Below are 23,402 nucleotides of genomic sequence, written 5' to 3'. Positions count from 1 at the left end.
CACGGAAACGTCCTCGGACAAGCACTGGCTCTTCGGCTTTGAAACGGAGATGAGCACTGGCCCCTAGAGTTGGAAACGACTAGCACGCATGTGCGGGGGAACCTTTACCTTTATGGTTTGTACATAGTATAAAATTAACAAATCTGTGTTTTCTATTGGATCAAAATTCGAAATGTGGGCTTACCGTTGATTTGCACATTGTTTTTATGAGTTCAGATAATTAATATTTATCACAATATTTATCTGAGATCAGGATCTTAAGTTAGTTTATTTGACAACTTGGTTAGATTTAAATTTACAGTATATTATAAATATAACCCTTGGCTGTAATTATGGTTGTCAGGTGAAAAATGGCAACGAAGCATAGATTTAACTCAGGAGCTGCTGTTTGTCTCAAGAGAACCAGGCCAAATACATATGGTATAGCAGGAGGTTGTTGTCCTGAATGGTTCTCTGGCCGGTAAAAAAACCATAAAGCTGTCAGAAGATAGCACATGCATCTGAAACTCAAAAGTAGTAACAGAACATGTGTGCATAATTTAGACTTCTATTTCCTGTGCTTCCATTACATTTGAAAAAAGGAAATCTGTTTTCTCCCCATTGAATAACATTCCTCTTCCTTTCCCCAGAACAGGGATGAGACTTAAAAGCATGTGTCTGTGTGTGTGTGCCAGGAGATGTGCTTGTTATCATTAAGATTAAAAGACAAAACTTCCAAAAATTTTCATTTGGGGTGCTTGAATTTCATTGCTCCTCCTAAGCTTCCTTGGCAGTGCAATGTCTGCTAGTATTAAAAAAAAAGATGGATGATGAGACATTACATTAATTCTATGTTGGTTAGCATTTCCTTTGCCATTGAATTTATGGAATTGATATACCATGGTACCCTCTTTAGGGGAATAGGAAATCATTCGTGGCTTAGGTAATAGGTTTAACTGGAAAAAAGTGGAATATAGACACTAGAATACTGTGACTAGTGCTGTGAAATGTGCAACTATATTGTTTTAGGAACCATTGTCATGTAAAAATAACAACACAATGCATGTCCATGCTTATTAACTGACTTCCAACTTCTTCACTAGGCTGAGGTGTGCTCTGGAACAGTAGCAGAAGTAATCCAGTCTGTCGTGAATGGTGCAGATGGTTGCATCTTTTGCTTTGGCCATGTCAAGCTTGGTGAGCTCCCAAATTCATTATAGTTAATTACTATGTTAACCTGGTAATTACATGCTGTCAGCTCTTGGAACAATAAACCTGGACTACATGAATACATTAGAATTTCTTTTTAATTAGTTATGCAAACTTCTCCTGCTTTATTTCTATACTGGGACTTTAAATTCTGTGCAATCTTTCTTTTCTTTCTTTCTTTCTTTCTTCTTCTTCTTCTTTTTTTTTAAAAAAACCCAATTGAATAAAAGGTAAAAAGTAGCTTATGTGCATCTATCAGGTTCTTTAGAAACAGATTTTTTCAGGGATAGGTGTAACACAATTCAAACAGAACAAAGAACTTGCAGAAATTAATTGGTTACAAAGTTACAAAGAATGGAAAAATTAATTAAGTAGCAATGGATTAATAATGAAATATGTAAAAGCTACTTTTTGCACCTGTTCTCTCCCATTGTCAATTAAGGTGTGTGTCATTGGTTATAATCTGAAGACTTGTATGAAGAGAGTATTCTGTTTCTGTAAACCAGATGTTATCTACTTTATAGCCCTTTTTATCCCTCAGTTAGAAAATCACCATCGAGATTGCTAGAATTTCCATATACAGAAAATTCAACTTCAGAATTTAAGAAATTACACATGTTTTAAGATAGAAAATCCTAGCTTTTTTGGATGACTGCAGGAGGTGAACTAGAATAGGGAAGAAGTGGTAAAAAATTACTCTGCTAATGTGGGGAGGAATATCCATCATGAGGCTCCAATATAAATTCAAAGCACTTGAGTGGCAGAAATCAAATGCCATTTAAATGCAATGCTGCATTCTTAGAAGTGCAATTCAAGGATCAAGATAAGTCGTATTTATTTTACATTGGTTAATCACATGAATATTCTAAATGTCCATCAGTTCTGGATGTCAGATTTTAGGTAAGACCTTGACAAACTCGTGTCCAGAGGAGAGCAACCAATGGGAAGAGATGAAGAAAAATTAACCAGGAATTATTTGAGGATTTAAATATATTTAATCTAGATAAGAGAAGACTGGTTGGAGATACTATACTAGTGGATTCCTGAACTGGTCAGGGCCTTGTATTAGACGATCTCCAGTTGTTTTCCAGTCCTTACATTCTATGATTCTATGAGAGTTACTCCTAATTATTCTCACTGATTATAGGTCCCAAATGAAGGGCAGAGAGCTTTGGATTCACTAAAAGACCCCAGATTTAGATCCTTTGCTTTCATCAGCCTAAGATGATAACTATTGCCAGTAACTAGGACCTCTTAAAAAATATAATACCCCCTCCCTGCAAGATTTGTGAGTGAAGAATTAATTTGCTTTTCCTTGCTTTAGCAGAATATTTAGGAGGAAGGTGGCTGCATTAAGGACAGCCAGACAATTGACCTCATGAACAATTGACCTCCTCCTCCTGTTGGCAAATGAGAGCAGATGAGGCAGCTTTTTTCTTTCCCCCATTTCTTTTTGTAGTCCAAGGAAAGACAAGACCCATTCTCTGCATTGGGAAGATTCACAGTGGGGGTGAATCTTTCACAAACACCATTGCTTCTTCCTTTCTCCTCCTTTCACCAGCAAGTCAGCTGTTCCAGAAGTTCACCTGTTTATTAATTACACATAAATCATCCACTTGTTGAACTTGGTGCACGTGAAACATAAATAGCAAAACGGATTCTTGCCAGAATAAGAGAACAGGAGAATCTTCCTTCTACCGAATAAAAAAACTCTGATAATTCTCTCACTTCCTATGTAAAAGGACAAGCTGACACTGCAACTAAAGTAATGTACTTAGTGAGCCAATTACATTTCCATTTGCTTTCCCTTTTAGGCAAATCCTACACAATGTTTGGGAAAGATAACTCCACACAGAGCCTTGGCATCGTACCTTGTGCTATCTCATGGCTCTTCAAGTTAATCAATGAGCGCAAAGAGAAGACTGGGACTCGTTTCTCAATACGAGTATCTGCTGTGGAGATCAGCGGCAAAGATGAAAACCTTAAGGATTTGTTAGCTGAAGTAGCCACTGGCAGTCTTCAAGATGGACAGTCCCCAGGGGTCTACCTACGTGAGGATCCGATATGTGGAACACAGGTATAAAATCTCAGGACAGATGGGAAGTGTGGCTTTTTCTTTTTTTTCCTGACATTTCTTTTCTTTCTTTTTTTCCTGAAATGCTTTCATCTGTCAACAATTCCAATCAGTTTTAAAATATATATTTTAATTGTCTTTTTCATTTTTAATCCCACAGCGTACATATTTGTTTCTTTTAGCACCCTTGAGTCTTCCCCTGTTCAGGAAGCAGGGATCATTCTCTCCCTCTTAATTAGTTGTTTTCTTGTTTATATTCCAGCTTCAGAATCAAAGTGAATTGAGGGCCCCAACAGCAGAGAAAGCAGCTTTTTTCCTCGATGCAGCGCTGGCTGCCAGGAGTACTAGCAAACCAGAATGTGATGAAGAAGATCGGAGAAATTCACACATGTTTTTTACACTTCACATATATCAATACCGTATGGAGAAGAGTGGCAAAGGAGGAAGTATGTCGATTTGGCTCAAAATCTCTTTCTTCTTGCATTGATTTTTCAAAAGAAGTGCAATTGATTTTTTATCAAAAACTAAAGTCAGCACTGAAGCTGATTGTATTAGCCAAGAAAGCTTTCAATTGGACTGCTTTTTGGAATATCTAATTTGAAAACCTAGTATCCAATATTTTACCTTTCGCTCCAAAAGTTCAGGTCCACATATAGGCTCCCTCTCCCAATCCTGTTTTCAAAAAAAATTCTTGCAGTAGGTTAGGCTGATAAATAGTCTAATAAATGGTGTAATAAAATAAAGCTAATAAATAGTGTACATTTCCTTAAGGAGCTTCATGTCTGAGTACGAAGTTGAAATCAGGATCTTTCTGGTTCTTTTGCTACCATTTTAACTACCATCGTAGCTACTGTGCCATGTCAGTGGGCAACTAGATAGAAAGCTGTGTGAATTGGAATATGCATGTCTATTAAAAAGTCCAGCTGCTAACCCATTGGGATTTAAAATATAACTAGAAATGTGTGCCTCTTACACAAGTGGAGAGATATTTCTGCACAAGATGTTTGCTAGATGTTGATAGCTGTGGGAAGCTAACGGATACAGGTAGTCCTTGTCTTACGATTGCAATTGAGTCCAACATTTCTGTTGCTAAGCAAGGCAGTTGTTAATGACTTTTGCCCTATTTGATGACCTTTTTGCCACAGTTGTTAAGTGAGTCACTGCAGTTAAGTGAATCACACAGTGGTTAAGTGAATCCAGCTTCTCCCATTGACTTTGCTTCTCGGAAGCCAGCTGGGAAAGTTACAAATGATGGTTACATGACCCCAGGACAGTGAAGCTGTCAGAAATAGATGCCAATTGCCAAGTACCCGAATTTTGATCACTTGATCACATAACTTGGAATGGTAACTAAACAGATAGTTGTAAGTCAAAGATTTCCTGTAGTTACTTCTCCCAGACCTGAATTTTTAGGAAATGTTACCCAGTTTTATCAATGTCCATTGCAAGGTTTGTTGTTGCTATGTCATCTCAAGTTGATTATTGCTTCTTGCCTATAAATGGAAATGTTAAAATATTAAGTTCAGTGATGAGGTCTGCACAGTTAAAAATAACATTTGAATTCAAGAAATGCTTTCCCAATGTATTGATTTCATTAGTTTGGTTTTAAAACTCCTACTGTCAACCATACAGTATATATGTTAACTTGTTTAAATATAGACATACACATAATATTTTGTTCACATCTTTTTGATTCTAAAACATGGCCAGAACTAAGCAACTATTAGTTCACAAATTAATAAGAGTTTCAAAGGATTCTTAGTAAATTGTTGAACATTATTATTGGTTTGCTTGATTTTGTCCATCATGCAGTCATTTAAGAGGCAATAGTGCTTATCTTCTATTTCCATCAGAATTTTATTTCCTTCCATTTTATTTTTGATTATCCTAACAGACTTGAATTAGTATATATCTGTGTTCCTATGGCTTTTCAGTGTCAGGTGGACGCAGTCGTTTACATCTCATTGACCTGGGAAGCTGTGAAAAAGTGCTAAGCAAAAGTCGAGATGGAGGAAGTTCCTTCTCCCTCTCTCTGTCTGCATTGGGCAGTGTCATTCTGGCCTTAATTAATGGTGCCAAACATGTGCCATACAAGTAAGTGAATTGCTGTGTGTAACAGAGTCATGTCTTTCAGAGTCTTAGCATTTAACTTGTAGCTATGTCATATAATGACTGGGAAATGATGCATTACAATTTTTACTTCCTTTTTCTCCTGTGAACACCCCAGAATGATTCAGCTCTGTCTGAGTAAGAGACATGTAACTGTTTTCATCAGATGATTAGGAAAAAAATTGATTACTTTGAAAAAAATCAGAAGGCTAATGCGCAGAATTCTCCTTTTTTCTTAGGGCAATGATAATAGTCTAAAATAAAGCTCAAGCTGATTGGATTGCCTGATCCTTTTTTTTTTAATCACAAAATTTCATTTGAACCTGATATATATATATATATATATATATATATATATATATATATATATATATATATATATATATATATATATATATATATGCAAATTATTCAAATTGCTAATAAAGAATTGGGGAGGCTAAGATGATCATTTCGAACTATTTATGTTCTCATCAGTTAGTCATACCCTTTATCTGAGATTCGAACCCGGGCTGATTATATATATCAGGCAGTGTTTTAACCTCCTGAGCCACGGGTTCCTTCTCTCTTATATTAGCTGGAAGACGAAATCCCATCCGTCATCATCAGGCTAGTGGTTTCTGCTTCCTTCTTCTGGGAGAAGTATGTGGCTGTTTGTTTTTCTTTTTTAAACTGCCAGAGGGGGTGTGTTCCGTGAGTGGAAGTGTGCTGATTGGGTGGGGATTATGTGTGTTCTGATTGGGTGGGAGTGTGTTTTGAATGGTGGGGGTGTTCTGATTCAAAACACACCCCCACCCAATCAGAACACCCCCACCATTCAAAACACACTCCCACCCAATCAGAACACACATAATCCCCACCCAATCAGCACACTTCCACTCACGGAACACACCCCCTCTGGCAGTTTAAAAAAGAAAAACAAACAGCCACATACTTCTCCCAGAAGAAGGAAGCAGAAACCACTAGCCTGATGATGACGGATGGGATTTTGTCGAAACATTGCGCCTACACCTTTAGTTCTACGCGGGGAAAAACCCGAAAAACCAAGGATCCACATACAGGCACCCGCGAAAACCTCAGAAAACAAATATATATATATATATATATATATATATATATATATATATATATATATATATATATATATATATATATATATATATATATATATATATATCATTAATTTGTTGTGATCACTGAGAAATAATAGCAAGAAATGGAAATATTTCAAACCATTGTTTATACCTCTGCATGCTTCATAGGGATAACAAACTGACAATGCTGCTAAGAGAATCACTTGGGAATATCAACTGCAGAACAACCATGCTAGCCCACATATCAGATTCCCCGGGAAGTTATGCAGAAAGTCTCATGACACTTCAACTTGCCTCTCGTATCCACAGGATGAGGAAGAAGAAATCCAAGGTTGGTGTGCACAGCAAATAAATATTTTACAATCTGGAAAGAATTTTGTTAATTTTCATCACAATATTGTAGTATTCCTTTACTGTTAATTTGTCTTGCTAGCTTTTGACCTTGGGATGTATTAGAGATAATATTTGCCTGAAGTATTACCAAAGTCATTATCATCATTATGATGCAGCTCAAATTGTAATTTAAGGTATTAATAAATATTCAAATATATATGATTTCTGAAATCCAATATTAATGGCTTGGTTTGCACAAACAGGTTTTCCTTGCTTATCAACTTCTTGCTCAGGGACCATTCTATGCTACGAAAGCATTGAAAAAGGAGACTTGCAACCTGCCCTCAATGTTGTGGCTGTCACAGTGTCCCTGCAGTGATGTGATTGTGATTTGATCGCTTAGCAACCAATAGTATTTACAACAGTCACAGCATCCCGTGGTCATATGACCCCCATTTGTGACATTCATGTCTGGCTTCCAACAAATTCAATGGGAAAGCCAGCAAGAAGTTGTTCATTTAATGGCAATCAGAACTGATGTTATAAGTCAAATGACATTTCACTTTATGACTGCATTGCTTAGCGATCCTGTTTCCAGTTGTGATTGGTAAATGAGGCCTTCCTGTAGTCTGAACCTATTCATAGTCTTTCACTGCTGGAATGAATTGCATATCGACCAGAGGTAGTTAGGCTTCAGATATTACTGCTCATATGACAACATAGTCATATTGTGAAATGTGGGCTGAAACCAAGATTCAGTAAGCATTAAAGCAAACGTGCTATATGAAAACCTTTCACCCAATGCAAAATATTGTATACTTGGCCATTCAATCAATGTTCTTCATGGTGATTGTGATGCTTAATTGCCACATCATTCTTTTTTGCCTTTTGAAAACTGCAGGTTATCATTAAAAATGTCTCATAAGTGCCTTTCATTGGAATGATTCCAATAGATACCAAAAATTATTCTGTAGGACATGAAAAAAGTGACTCCTAATTTGAACACATTTAATATTAAAAATCCTTCTGTGTTATTTATGTTTTTATAATCAGCAGTATGCATCCAGCTCATCTGGAGGAGAAAGTTCATGTGAAGAAGGCCACGTGCGAAGACCTCCTCATCTGAGACCATTTCATCCAAGGACTATAGCTCTTGATCCTGATATTCCTGTATTGAATCTTTCTAGTGAACATGATTATTCCTCAAGCAGTGAGCAGTCCTGTGACACTGTTATCTATGTAGGTTCCAATGGTACTGCTTTGTCAGACAGAGAGCTGACAGATAATGAAGGCCCTCCGGAGTTTGTTCCCATAATCCCTTCTTTGAACAAAAAAAGAAGCAAGGACAATTGTGGTCTTCCGAAAAGCTCTGACAAAGATCACTTTAAGTGTAACACCTTTGCAGAATTGCAGGAAAGATTGGAGTGTATCGATGGAAGTGAGGAACCTGTCAAGTTTCCTGGTGGAGAGATTACTGCTATAGCTTCCAATAGTACAGTACCCATGCCTACAGAAAATGGGCAGTCTAAATCCAAACCATCTTCTCCTCTTGGAGGCTTAAAAAAAACATTTTCACAAGAAACAGGAACTCCAAAAAGGGGACATAACATTTATTTCCAGCACAACATCACTTGCCCTGAAAAGAAGGTATCTCCTTTAAAAACAGAACATGCCAAATTGCAGACAAAACCTGAAAGCAAGAGAGTAGATTTCAATGGGGATAATGAAGTAGTGGCTGATTCCTGTCAATTATCAGCAAGTAATTCTCTTAAGACTCATGAATCAAGTCAAGCTGATGATGAAATGGTTGTGAAAGAAAAAGCTTCATATATGAGGAGACCATTGCCCAGCCCTGCTCCTCCTCCACCTCAGCAGCAGGAATGTCTAGTGACAAGCAAACAAGCATATCTAAATGTGGATCACAACAATTCCATCAGGACCCCACCTGTAGGAATGAGTAAACAAGTGGCTAGTGAAACTGAACATAACACCCTAACTAACGACACGGAACAGCAGGCAGATGGTATCGAAGTACATAGATTTCGATCATCTTTCCGAGGCGCGTGCTTTGACAGGGATATATTGACAACAACAGTGACTTTGCAGAAGCCTGTGGAACTCAATGGTGAAGATGAACTTGTCTTTACAGTGGTTGAGGAGTTATCTATCAGTGGTATTATGGACAATGGAAGACCCTCTAGCATCATCAGCTTTAATAGTGACTGTTCTCTTCAGGCTCTTGCCTCTGGTTCTAGGCCAGTTAGTATCATCAGCAGTATAAATGATGAGTTTGATGCTTATACCTCTCAGGCGAGTACAACAGGTGTCAACATTGATATTGTTGTACCCTTTTCTGAAGAACCCTTCACCAGTAGCAGCAGATGTTCCTCGATCAGCTCATGGCTAAGTGAAGTCAGTATCTGTACAATTGGAAGTGATGGAGCCCATTCCAGTGATGGTTTTCTTATGCAACCCTCTTATGGCTGTAACAAGTCTAAGGAACCTTTAAGTTTGGGTTCTCCTAATGTCTCTGTTCCCTTGAAAACTACCTTGAATGATAGTGGCTTTTACTTTTCAGAAATGGAGAGTGAGAGCATGAATTCAAGCAAAACAGCCTCAGGAGTCAACAGAAGCCTTCAAAACTATGACTTAACCAAAGTGTGTCAGATTGGAAGTTCTCTTTGCATCACGGATCAGACCACAAAAGTTAAGCTTTCTAATTCTCAAAACACTCCAGTGATTGAAACTATACACTCCAGTCTTCCCCGAAGAACAAAAGCTACCTCATCTCTGACTCATAATAATACTCACTGTGATAAAGAATTGCAAAAGCCACATGTGATGTTTGAAGATCCCTGGTTGATTCGCACAGAAGATCATCTGGAAGCCAATACCACAGATCTGTTACCTTCAAATTCTCAGGCATTTAGTATCCATAAACAGTCACCAAGATCTACCCAACAATTTAGTAACACAACTAAAGCTTTGAAATCCCAGACATTACTTGCCTGTTCACAAAGGGTGGTAGATGGTTGTGAAATGAGCTGCAAGTCTTCTAGTGGAGTTGCTAAAAAATCTGAAGCTTTCCCTAAAATTCCACAGCTTAAAAGAGGTGCCACCACATTGGGAGTAGTTCCAGTGTCACATAGCAGTGGTGCTTTTACAGAAAGTATGCACAGAGGGAATTCTGAAGCTGCTTTTGCCATTGGGAGCCTGAAAAAGAAGAATATGCAGCAAAAGATGAGTATGTTACCTAGGCCAAATGGCATAATACCTCCAGCACCTCCTGTTCGTAAGTCCAGCCTTGAGCAAAAAAATGGAGGGGCCAAAGCTGTAGGATTAGAAGCTAATAGGGCTGCTGCAGTAAAACATGAGGATGAGATTGATTCACGACTAAGAACTGGGTTATGTACTACTGAAAGTGCCAGTAGCAAATATAGCCTCAGAGGAGAGCATTCTTTGCCAAAAGCAACTTCAAGTTTAAAGGCCAAGGCATCAAAAAGTGAAGCTGTCCATCGTTATGGGAGCCACACATCCCTTGAAAGATGTGATAGCTTGATATCCGTGGGAGCAAAAGCTAGTCTGAATAAGGAAAATGGTGGTGGCAACCTTAGCAATGGCAGAAATGGCCGGCTAGTCCCAAGACTGGGAGTTCCTCCTGATACCTCTGGCCTGACCTCTCCTCCATTGTGTGCCATGTCTGTATCTTGCAAAAATAGTCAGATGAAAAGTGCTACCAGCCAGAAAACTGTGGTTAGTGGGAATAAGAGTCGTAGCCTTTCAGCCAGTGGATCTAAATCTTTGAGCAACTCTGTGAAGTCATTAGCTCAGTCCTCTGGGAAGAACTCTAGCATTCCTTTGAGTGGGAAACCAACTACAAAGTCCTCACAAGGTACAAACAATAAACCTGGTCGAGGAACAATTATGGGAACTAAGCAGGCCATTAGGGCAGCCAATAGCCGTGTTAATGAGCTAGTGTCAGGAAGCTCAGGCAAGACAAGCCATTTCCGGGGTTCTACAGACTCTGATAGTGGCAATGACAGTGGAATTAATTTAAGTGATGAAAAGTCACAGATCCAGGTGCTTCCATCTCCATACAGTAAGATAACTGCGCCAAGAAGACCTCAGCGCTACAGCAGTGGACATGGGAGTGATAACAGCAGTGTCTTGAGTGGGGAACTACCACCTGCAATGGGCAGGACAGCTCTTTTTTATCATAGTGGTGGCAGCAGTGGCTATGAAAGCATGATCCGTGACAGCGAAGCCACTGGCAGTGCTTCTTCAGCACATGATTCTATGAGCGAAAGTGGGATGTCTTCACCAAGTCGCATGAGAAGTTTGAAATCCCCAAAGAAAAGATCAGCAGGTAAAAACACAATAACTGCAAAAAACCTGGTATAAGAATTTCTATTGATTTGTGTCTGTAGCAGGTCTGTCAAAGCCTTAAGCCTACCGATTAGCAAGTGAGGTATCTGAGTAAACGCCATCGTAGTAGTCCTTGAAACTGTAAGCATGTTCAGACCTGACAGATTTTTAATTTGTAAGTAGCACCTGAGCTTCAGCCTAAGAGGCAAATGATCAATCTTCATGGCTTAATGAAAGAGGCAGATCCTCAATGCTACATTTTTGATTAATAAATTCTGGCACTGAACTCCCTAAATACATGTTAACTAGTAATGGCTATTTGGAACCAGTTGTTTTATTAAGGGACAGGTGTGACTGCTGCTCCATGGGGATGCTAGCAGATTTTATTCTGTTTCATACAAATTACATGGGAAAAGTTGAAGTTTTCAAGGGCAGCTTATGTTTCCTTGAAGAAAAGATAAAAAGAATCCAATTTCTCAACCTATCCCATGTAATTCTTTATTCTAACACTTTTGGGGAAACATCCATGAAAAAGAGCAGGCAGTTACTTTAAAATAGATATTGTCTAATGTTATAACAGCTCCCATCTATTATCTGATGTTAGATCCATCTGAATAGCTGCAAATGAACAGAGTATGAAGCAGGATGGACAGATGTGTGTGTCTTTGTATGTGTTTATACACACACAGACACAATGCCTGGGCGGTGATGGATATGAATAAGGGCATGTTGATGTATGGAAATAAAAAGGATTGTGAATGGATGTGTTGAGTGTGGCATGGGTGGCTTTGTTTCTAATCTATATTTAGCTCAACTGAGCCTACTGCTATCATGGCTTACCAGATTATCACCATAAATAATTTGACCCACAGAAAGGAAAAAGAGTCTCACCCAGGTTTTGAAAAGATGTTACTTGAAAGTGGCGTTGTATAATTCTAGCAGATATTCATACAAATCTTTGATTGGTAGGTTCCTAAATGAAAATATAGGAATTTGGAAATAGTGCACTAAAATGTCTGATTAATGCACAGGTGTCAAACTTGCCACGTCACGTGATATGTCACGACATATCACAACTCTTTTTGCATTGCCAGCAATGGGGTGGGTGTGGCTTCGATATGCTAAAACCAGCCCATGGGCTGGCAGTTTGACACTCCTGGATTAATGGAACTAATAATCTACTAAGGATCAAACCTAAAGATTAGAAATAAATTGGAGATTCACCAGCATAAGAGTTCCAGAAAAACGTCTTTTCACTGAAGACTTTACTATTATGTTTTTCAACTTTAGAAAAATGGATTTCTCTAGTTTGATGGTGCTTATCCCACACTGGAGGAAAAAAAAAACCACTTGAGAAAAGAAAGTGCTAGGAGGAAAGGAGTGAAACAACTGGCAGTATTAGCTACTGGGAATAATTTAGTTTAGTTTCCTAAACTTTAGGAAAAAGAAGAGTCCATAGTAGCATAGCTTCCCTTCTTTAGGCAAGACCTAAGTAAGAGTGGATTTCCCAGATTTGTTCAGCAGCAAGACTTTTCTTCAGCAGCTAGACCTTTTAAAATTTTCCCAACCTACTGAAGTCTCAGTCTTAGCACTGCATAGAATTCTCCATCAAGATGGCATGGAATATCCATTTGCCAATGTGACATCTTTTTACCCTAATGGATGTTGCATTAATCCTGGGAGAAATAAACAAAACTGGGACTATATCAAACAAAGAACCCTGTGAATATTGTTAAACTATTGTCACAAATGTCAGAGGGAAAATACCACTTTTTAAATGTAAGTTTGAAATCTACCATTCATGGTAGGAGAATGTTAAAATGCATTGCTGTGACTACTTATCTATTAAGGATACAGTCCCAATTTAAAAGCCATAGATGATATTTGGGTACCATTTCCTCGCAGATCTAGGATGCATGCACATACAAATATGTGATTATGTTGTACTTCCTAGTTGTAACCAGTTTATTTTACTGTGTGACCTATTGCTTTAAATAGGTCCATTTCAGCCTTTGCAGCTGCTGTTCTCTTTTCATAGCACATCAGATTCCCAAGTCTCCCCTGCAAATCAATATTAACAGCTGTGTAAAGTTGCCCACATATTGAGAAGGTATTATGGCTGATGGATTTGTATTTGGTGTTGCCCCAGGAAATGCTTTATAAGACATTTCTTTTTAAAATGACAAACAGTTATTTTCTCAATTGGAATAGTCCTCTGCTGATAAATTACAGTTTATCTTTTGAGGAGTGTTTAGTGCTTTGCCACTCCTAATTTAGTCAAATGTTCTAGATTTTGGAAGAAAGAAAACTAATTGTATATGCCTATTGAGAAGTATGTCTGAATTCAGTTGGGCCTAATTCCAGGTAAATTAGTACAATTGTATATAAATATGCATATTTATTTGAAGTTAGCATAGCCTTAGGATAAATCATTGCATAAATGGTCATAAAGCAAAAAATCATGACTCTGCTGATTTATGACAGCAGTTCCGGCTGCAATTGTTCAGTGACCTGTGAACAGTTGTTAAGCATGTTGTCATGTGACTGCATCTTGTGACTTCCTGCTGACTTCTCAGTTGCTTTGCTTCTCAGGAGCCAACAGTAAAGGTTGCAAATGGCAATCACGTGACCATAGGACCCTGTGACAGCCATAATTGCATGCTGATGCCAAGTAATGCCTGAATTGCAATCATGTGACCATGGGGATGCTGGAATGGTTGCAGTTTTGAAAACTGGCTGTATATCTCCTTGTTCAGAGAAGTCAAAGCTTTGAACCGTCACCAATGAGTGATCACTAAAGAGTACTAAAGAGTGTTATAAAGACTCAAAATTGTGTTTATGCAATGAACTTAACTTGATTACTGAATTCATCCATTTTCTCAATGTGCCCAAGAAGCTTAGCTTGTTGTTCAGATGAGTTTAAGCTGATCACTCCCAAGAAAGTGGACAGGGCTTTAAATTCTGGCAGATGTGTTCTGGATCTGTGTCCCTCCAAGTTGGATAAGCCATGTCAGACGTGGCATGTGGTTGGCTCAGTGGTGATTAATAACTCATTGTGGGTGGAGTGGTGCCAACTGCCTTGAGGGATGCAACGGTATGTCCCCTTCTTAAGAGTCATCTTTGGACCTAACTGCACAGTCTCTAACTTTCCCCTTTTAGGGGAGGTGCTCAGCTTCAGATGGCCCTTAATTAAATGCATTTGGCTCGTTTTAACTCAAGGCTTAGCTTTGAGACAGCATTGGTCATGCTTATGGATAAGGCCTTGGGATGGGTGTGTGTGATGCATCTATCCTAGCCCTACTAGATCTGTTCAACACACTAGCCTTCTGGATGTCTTCTGGACCAGCTCTGGAAGTGGGCTGTTTATAGTGGACATCCCCCTTCCTCTGTGACTACTTTTAGTTGGTGTTGGTGGCAGGGAGAGATTGAGTTCTAGCACCCTGCAATATGGGGAGTCTCAGGTTTTCAATCTCTTGCCCTCTTTTGCTATATCTACATGAAACCTCTGGCAAAGGTCATCTAGTGGCATTATCAGCATATCTATCTAGACATCTCTACCTCTGGCCAACCAAGCAGTGCTGTCCTGGTGTTGGCCTGGAGGTTGCAAGGATTCAGATGGGGAGGTGATAACTCTGACTCAACCGTAGTAAGATGGAGTGGCTCTGAATTTTTAGTGTCCTGGTTTTGGTGAGATGTCATCTTTGACCCTGGCCAGGGAGGCACTCTCCCAAATGGAGCTTACATGGAACTTTGGGTTCTCCTTAAGCTCACAGTTCCTGCTGAAGGAGCAAGTAACAGCCATGGCCATGGAGGCCTTCATGCATATTTGTCTTGTGTGCTCATTCCTGGACCAGGAGGCCTTGCTCAGTCACTCATGCTCTGATACTTCCCAGTTGGATTACTGCAATGTCCTCTATATTGGCCTGCTCTTGGGGACCATCCAGAAATTTTAAGAGGCCCAGAATATAGCACTACATGCAATTGTGGGCATTCTATGGTTTGCCCATATTTTATCACAGCCGTGTGATTTTTAATGGCTTTCAGTTTTTTTCTGCAATTCAAGATGCTTGTTATCACATTTAAAACCCTGGATGGCATTAAGCCAGGTTATTTGTGGCACTGCCTCTTCTGGAGTATGTCTGTCACTTTCACCAGTTTTAATAGGGTGTGTATATATGCTCTAGGTCAGGGCTTTTCAACCTTTTCACCCATTGTACCACTTTTAGGATATGGCAATATCCGAGTACCACCAGTCGCCTAGCAAGGTGTCAAATCTTGATGACCAGAAAAAAGAGAGAAAAAAGTGATATACAGGTAGTTCTCGACTTACAACAGTTCGCTTAGTGACTGTTTGAAGTTACAATGGCACTGAAAAAAGTGCCCCCCCCCAAGCCACAGCCGAGCAAGACACCTGCCTGTCCACCCGGCAGCGCTCTTCCTCCTGTCTGAGGTTTTCACTGTTGTGAACATTTCTGTTGAGGATTGGCAGCAGAGGTGGGGTGGGGGGTGTTTGGTTTTTATTCCCCCCCTCTGCTGGGTGGTTGCAGCAGCTTTTGATCACTTCACATGACCCTGGGACACTGTGACCATCATAAATATGTATCAGTTGCCAAGCATCTGAATGTAAATCACAAGACCCTGGAGATGCTGCAATATTCCAGCTGATCGGTGCTTTTTCTGGGCTCAGCAGAATCACTGGAATCAACGCCAAGCTCCAGCTGGGGCCTGGCACTGATCCTGGTGCTTCCACTGAGCCCTGACAGCCCCAAAGAAGCGCTGATCCTGGCACTTCCACTGAGCCCTGACAGACCTGCAGCTCCAGCCATCTCTCACTCAGGTTTGTGCGGTGCTGCCACCGGTTCAGCTCATTCACCTTCCCCGCTACTACTTTCCTAGGATGGTCACGTACCACCTGCCAGGTGCCAATGTACCACAGGTGGTACCCGTACCACTGGTTGAAAAGCCCTGCTCTAGTTCTCTTGCCTTAAATAGCACCTAGAAAGCACATCTTTTCTGTAGCAGCTCTGACCCTGTGGAACTCTTCCCATTGAGATATGGCAAGGCCTCATTCTGTTAGCTGTTTCAAAGGCCTTGAAAATCTAACTTCCAAAAAGTGCTGGAGTGGAGCGAGGCCAGAACCTAATACAGTTGAATATTAGTGTTTGGATTTGTTTTTTTGTGAGCCATATGGACTATAGATAGACCTTGATTTATGACCGTTTGTTCAGTTCAAAGGTTGAATGAAGTGGTCTTAGGATAGGGCCTCAAAGTTCTGTCTATTGCAGTTTCCCTGCAGTCATGTGATCGTGATTGCTTACCTTCCCTGCCAGCTTCCCACAAGCAAATTCAATGGGGAAACCAGTTGGATGTTGGAAATCATGGTTGAGTGAGATCTTTGCTTAACAACCTGAATAGTCCTTTAATAATGGTAATCAGGACTGCAGTTGTAAGTCAGTTTGGTCACATGATTTTTCACTTTATGGCTGACTTTTTTTTGCTTTACAACCACATCATTTAGCTTATTATGATGTCACAATCCTATTGGTTTACTTAGATTGTCAATCATTTTGATATGGAAACTCCTAGAACTTTGTATGTTAAGGCATCACAAAATTAAGGAGAGAAAAGAAAGGTGTTTGGATCAACTGATATTCGTAGGCATAAAATTCCAGTGAGAACTGTTTAGCCTCAGCTACAATTATGCTTCTTGGTTACACTGCCCTGTGACAGAATTTCACTAGACACAAAATGTAATTATTATTGTAGCAAAATGTCTATGGCTACCTATATTATACGTATTGTCTGGCTTAGAATGTTCATGGATTTTTTAGGAGACAAAGGTATGAAGACACCTTTTTTTTTTTAAGGCTTCCAGCGCCGTCGACTGATCCCAGCTCCTCTGCCTGATTCTACATCTCTGAGCAGAAAACAGAATGTTGCTGGCCAGTGGGTTGATCTTCCCCCTTTACCGGGGACTTTGAAAGAGCCGTTTGAAATAAAAGTTTATGAGATTGATGATGTGGAACGATTACAGCGACATCGACAAGAGGAAAGTGAGGTCAGGATACATTTTACAGCAAAGTGGACAGTATAAATTTCACAATTATTGCTTAAAATCTAGTACACAAGTGGAAGAACAGTTAGTAATTAAATCAACATCGTAAGCCATTTTTAAATAGTTCATACATTGGGGTATCTTGCCCATCGAAAATAATTTGGTCTACCATTAATTGTGTTTAATGTTGTTGATGGAATGAGTGGAGAATATCAATTAATACATTATGAGTAGGCTTTATAATAATTGCCTTCCTGATGAAACTTTATGGGTCTCCTTTCACTAAAGGGTCATTAACTCTTTATGTAAATGGCACAACATATCATTTAGTATTCTGTTAAGTTCAAGATGCTGTGAGTTTAATTTATTTGTAATTGGCAAAACAATCCAGTTAATTCTGATAGGTAACAGGAATTACAATCATTAGTCTGCTACCTGTTTAAAATAACTGCTTCTTTTATTTCATTTACAACAGCCTTTCCAGGATGTTGAAAAGGTAAGTCATGTATTTCCATCTTACTTATCTCTTCAGAGCTAGTTATTCTGTGGCAAACATAAAATTTTCAATTAGTTGTATTGTGCACACAATTGGGGATGGTTTCAATGCAGAACCCTCAGGCCAATGGAGGGGATCCTAAGTGAGTTGGGGAGTTTGTAAAATAACTTCTCACCCAAAGGCTACATGAATACATTTTATGTTAATTGATAACTCCACAATTAATCTTAAAATCTTTTATTATACATTGTTTCTATTGTTTTAGTATCCATTATTGTAAATTGTGTTTTGCTGCTTTTTAAAATTTTGAATATATTTGAATTTTATTAGCACCATTATTTTAGCTTTACATATAGTTTATTTTTGTTGTCCTGAGAGCTTAAACATCAGACAAATAAAATGGAAGTGGAGACTTTGTTTTCTCTCCTCTACTTTTACTCTGCAAGCCCTTTACCAATCCACTTTCAAACTATGATGAAAATGAAGTAAGACAACTGGAGCATGGGTTATGGAGTAAACCAGATGGGGAATGATTAAGCATCCCATCTGCATATAGGGTTGAGATTTTGAGATTTTATTTTTTTCTAATGGAATTATATTTCCTCATTTCACAGGGGAAAAAAATAATTTCTGTACATATGGTTGTAATTTAAGAGTATTGTAAAGGAGCACATTAACTCAGAATGGCAATAAATGCCCTAAGTGCTTGTAGAAGGTTGCCTTTATTAGATTAGCATCCATGAAAGTTCACTTTCAGCCAAGATAGGATGGGAGAAAACTCAGCTAATGTTTAATATTGCTTGTTGAGGCTGCAACAAGCAATAGTTGAAATTGAATGGTGTGGACTGTGGGCTTCTGGGAAATTGGGAAAAGCAAGCAGATGACCAACAAAGAGTTACAGATGAGTAATTTTTGTCCCCTAAAGGGCTTGATATATTTTAATACAAAACTGAAAATCCTAGAGAGACGCCACCAACGGATTAGGGAAATGAAAGCAAAGCATGAGTTATTGAAAGAGGAGTTGGAAGAAACAAAATGCAGGCTGATGTTGGATCCAAGCAAGTGGAAAGGAGAATGTAAGTATTTATTTAGTGCTAATAGCTAAAATGTTTGATTTGACACAAAATTATGAAGAATGGTGGTACAACCTAAATATTTTAATGCAGTGTTTTGATCCAGAATTGTTGAAGAGCTGTAGGGATAGATATTAACTGCCTTGATCCCTTTTCATAATTCATCCTTGTATTCTTTCTGTCCTAGCTTTATGTTAATTCACTTTTAAAATATAGAGCTCTTTTAAAATATGGTGGCAGAGCAAAGTTAACAAAAACTAAATTAAAACATTTAAATGAATTACATTTATTAATGTATTTATTTTAGATTTGAATTCAAGAAAATTTAAAAGATAAAATCCAAAAAGTTAAAGAGGTTAACAAAAATATCACTTTTGATTCAGGTAAAACATCTTTTATTGACAAGTTTATATTTAGTGTACCATCAAGCCCTCTGATTATTTCCTCTTTTCATTACTTGAGTAGTAAAATTAAATTGTTAACATTGTGGGCAGGGCCACTATGGATAAAAATCACATCTCAATTTTATGCTGCAGTTCAGTCAGGTTTGTGGAAAAGGGAGACTAGTGATCAACTCATTCAAGACTAAGGGAAGATATGTATGTATGTATGTAAAGAACTCTGGATAGTGAACAAAAATTAAAACCACAATATAAAAAAGCATTTGAAATAACATTGAGCCTTAAATAAGACTTGCATCCTTCAATTATACCATGCTGGCTCCATTAATACCCCAGATCCATGCCAGGCCTTCAGTGGTTTTCTGAAGGATCAACAGGGTCAAGGCCATCAGTATCTCTGCTATAATGGGTCCAGAGAATCTGCTGCTTCCACAGACCTTTGAATATATGGGCCTTCCACATTCTCAGCAACCTTTCCACAAAAGGAAGCTTGAAGACTGGTCCATGGACCAATACCATTGGGAACTGGGCTGGGCAAGCAGCAGCTGAGCATGCGAAGCTCCATTTGTACAAGTGGCAGGCATATACGTGAAACCATCCCCTTCCCCCACTACCACCTAGTGGAGGTGGAAAGGTTGGGGACTGCTGCTGTAAAGAATAATTTACCACTTTCTGGACCCAAGTACATATCACCTCCTTGAGGACCTTGAATCAGCAGGAAAGACATGGATCTAACTAACAGATGGCAGAACTCAGCAAGGCTGATGCACAGTCATTTCCATAGGACCAACACAGCCAGAGTTTTAATTGGGAGCAGATTCATCTATGTTGTGCCACCTTATCACCACCGTATAGATTTTAACACAGGCTCTTACCTGTGCTTGATTGCTTCATTTTCCTTGGGGTGGGGGGTGGGGGGACCTAGGCCCTCTCCTGGAGCTGTTCCAAAAATCAAGGGACCCTCTGGGATCCATAACACAGAGTTCAGTTTGTTCTAAGCCTGCCATTGCTTGCTTATTTCAAGCAGTAGCTAAGACCTTTACTGAACTGTGCAACAGATTCAGGAACTCTAAGTTCCTTTGGAATCCCACTAGGTTCATTAGGTGCCTGGGATAAACTGATCAAAGAGATCCCTCCTGTCGGAACCCCCTTTCTTAGAAATTCTTTTTTTTATTGAAAAGTTTTACAATACATTTTTTAACAAAGCAAAACCCCTCCCTTCCCCCTCCCCCCTCCCCGACTTCCCAGAGCTCAATACAGGGTATAAAAATACAAACAATCATAGTCTACCTTATGCAAACAACAATAAACTATTAAATCTATCGCACTTTAACTCTTATAAAATAACTACAAGCAAGATAAATATCACATCAATACTTATTCAAATGCTAGGTGAAACTTTTTAGTCCCATATTTATTCTGGATATAATCAATCCATCTTCTCCACTCCACAATATATCTCTGTTGCGATTGTTCTTTCAAATATGCTGAAATCTTTGCCATTTCTGCCAGGTTGGAAACTTTTAAAGTCCATTCTTCTATAGTCGGCAGTTCTTCCTTCTTCCAATATTGCCCTACTAAAAGTCTTGCTGCCGTAGTTAAGTTCAACATCAACTTAATGTCCACAACATTAGTGTCAGTAGTAATGCCCAGTAAAAACAATTGCGGACAAAACTTTATCCTTTTCTTAAATACCTTCTGCATATTCCACCAAATTTTAATCCAAAATGCTTTAACCTTTTTACAGGTCCACCATATATGAAAATACGTTGCATCCTCACTACCACACCTCCAACATTTGGGCTGGCAGTTCGGATACATACTTGCTAATTTTTTAGGATCTAAATGCCATCTATAAAACATTTTGTAAAAGTTCTCTCTTAAGTTTTGAGCTTGCGTAAATTTTACATTTCTCACCCAAATCTTTTCCCAGGTATCCATTGTAATGACTTCTTGAAAATTCTGAGCCCACTTTACTTTCTTAGAAATTCTTAATGCATTCTGTTGGTTTAAGATTGTTATTATTTCAGATACTTGCTTGGATATTAAACATCTTCTTTGTTTGTTTTTTATGCTACTAGTTGAGGTTGATCCTGATCTTGATAAGGAATCGCAAGATTATCTGGAGGCATTAGAACAAGTGACAAGTGAACTAGAGCAATGTGTGAATCTGTGCAAGTCGCATGTCATGATAGTCACCTGCTTTGATATTGGAGTAATCAATGACATCCAGGATGGAGCACAAGAAGTGGAAATTTGAAAACTTTTATAAAGGGATTTAAGGCAGTGGAACCAAACCTTCAAGTAAGGAAGAAAAAAATAGGTGCATTGGAAAGTGAAGGTGGAGGCGTGAGAATTTATTGTGACAAAGAATGTTGTGGAAACCAGAAACTGTCAAGGAATTGGAATGTTCTAAACCTTTATGGTGCCTCAACTATCTATGAATTGTACAAAGCTTACCATAATTTCTAAAAGAGAAAAGCGGAGAAGAATATGCTGAGAACTGTTTAAAAAGTGAAGTGCCTTTACCATTCATTTGTGACTTGTTTCCTTAATTTTTTATTTGTTGCTATAATTGAAACCAGCAAATCAAAACAAATCATAAAATGTATTCCTATGAAATATTTTCTACTGTATAGTGTAATTTATGACTATATGTAAAAACAAAACAAAAATTGTAGCAAAAGCAATAATTATGTTTTCACACCTGAATTTGCCTCCTTGTTTCATGGAAAAGCTGGTTTATGTAGCAGAACAACAACAAAAAATTATATTGTAATTGCTTTTTCATGGTTTAGGATTTGATATATTTTTATGAACATTATCTATTGGAAAGGTATATAATGACATTTTGGAGCACTTGCTTTGTATTCAGTTTTGATACTCTTTTTCAGAACACACTTTTTCCATGTTTTTTCTATACAAATATTAGGGCTGAAATGTTTGATAGATTGATTGGTTACATTTGCCAATGAAAACACCGTAAGTTTGATTAAAAAGGTGCCTCCTGATTAACTGAGCAGCAGATTTTAAAACTTTTGTTTAAACCTATTTTTAATACAAGGAAAAGCTGAGGATGGCATGTGGCATTTCCAGTTCTCTCTGCTACATACACAGAAATGTCTGTTTCTAGGTGGTGCTTATTGCAAAATACCTGTGCATGGGTTTTTTTTAAAAACAAGATACATTACTTTTTCCTCTTCAGACTTTTTGTTTTCATTTATGTGCATTTAAATGATTAGTGAATTAATTGATTAGTAAAAAGCCAAAACTGAAATAGTTGATTGGCCAACATTTCTTTTATCAGACAGCAGTTGTAATAAATAGGTTAACCAGTTAAGTAATTTCATGGGTAACATTCCTAAACTACAAAGCCCAGAGTGGCTTGAGATTACTTGTTGGTAGGTCTGCCATAAGAGATAGGCAATGAAAGCCTTGGTAATAAAGGACAACCTATATGTTATTGCACAAACATGGTTCCATAAAAGACCCAGTGGTTTCTACTTCTAGTCAAATCCAATTTGGGAGAGAAAATTTTTCAACAGTGACACTTTACTCCATTGTTGTAGAGCTGTTAGAAAGAGTGTTGAGCTAGGAAATTACCAAGTAGGATATGGGTCAAGCACCACATCATGGTTTTGCTTTTGGAAATGGCCTCTAATCTCTTTGACTAGATGAAAAGAGCTATGAGAGCTTTTATACATGTGTATGTATAATATATAGTTTTGCCCTAACTCTGATGATTAACTGCATTCATTACTATCCCCCTTTCCTAGAATTCCTTAACCAGGGGTTGGCATCATGGAACCTCTTACCCCAATATATCTATCTTGTTTTTTATCATTGGAAAAGCTCCTCCCGCCATAATTACTGTCCCACTGAACATGCCCGGGGTGCCTGGTCATTGTTCAATCTTGGACTAATGACGTGTTGAATTGGGGAGGAATGGTAGGGTATAAAATTGCCAGCCCCTGCCTTAATCTAACTTGATGAAGTCTGTTAACTACACTGTGGCTTTTCTCTCTTCTGAGTGCAGGAAAAAAAGAGTTTGTTCCAGACTTAGTCACAAGAGCAGATCTGCTGAAATAAATTCATTTCCTTTTATTTCAGTGGATCTACTTATCCTATGACCAGACTGGATCTAATCCTCTGTTTACAGCCAAAATCGCACAGAAGTGGGGTATAATGTTTTCTTGGGGGAGGGGGGTAATTAT

The 23,402-nt window shown here is 38.5% G+C and overlaps 1 protein-coding gene across 1 annotated transcript in view; it reads left to right on the top strand.

The window, feature by feature from the left end:
- Positions 1-21,448, top strand: part of KIF26A (kinesin family member 26A) — a gene marked incomplete at both ends in the record, with an annotated part of 189,985 nt that extends 168,537 nt beyond the window's left edge. The window contains 10 exons of the mRNA XM_083353389.1: positions 1,083-1,176; positions 3,003-3,265; positions 3,525-3,708; positions 5,197-5,356; positions 6,634-6,796; positions 7,855-11,164; positions 17,031-17,221; positions 17,694-17,714; positions 18,640-18,790; positions 21,270-21,448. Of these exons, the coding sequence (XP_083209515.1) occupies positions 1,083-1,176; positions 3,003-3,265; positions 3,525-3,708; positions 5,197-5,356; positions 6,634-6,796; positions 7,855-11,164; positions 17,031-17,221; positions 17,694-17,714; positions 18,640-18,790; positions 21,270-21,448 (4,716 nt within the window). The remainder of the gene's footprint in view (positions 1-1,082; positions 1,177-3,002; positions 3,266-3,524; positions 3,709-5,196; positions 5,357-6,633; positions 6,797-7,854; positions 11,165-17,030; positions 17,222-17,693; positions 17,715-18,639; positions 18,791-21,269) is intronic.
- Between the last annotated feature and the right edge of the window lie 1,954 nt (positions 21,449-23,402).

This window comes from Vipera ursinii (genome assembly GCF_947247035.1).
Source record: "Vipera ursinii genome assembly, chromosome: 1".
NCBI classification, from domain to species: domain Eukaryota; kingdom Metazoa; phylum Chordata; class Lepidosauria; order Squamata; family Viperidae; genus Vipera; species Vipera ursinii.
The sequence above is the reverse complement of the archived record's forward strand: the minus strand, read 5'-3'. Positions and strand labels throughout refer to the sequence as shown.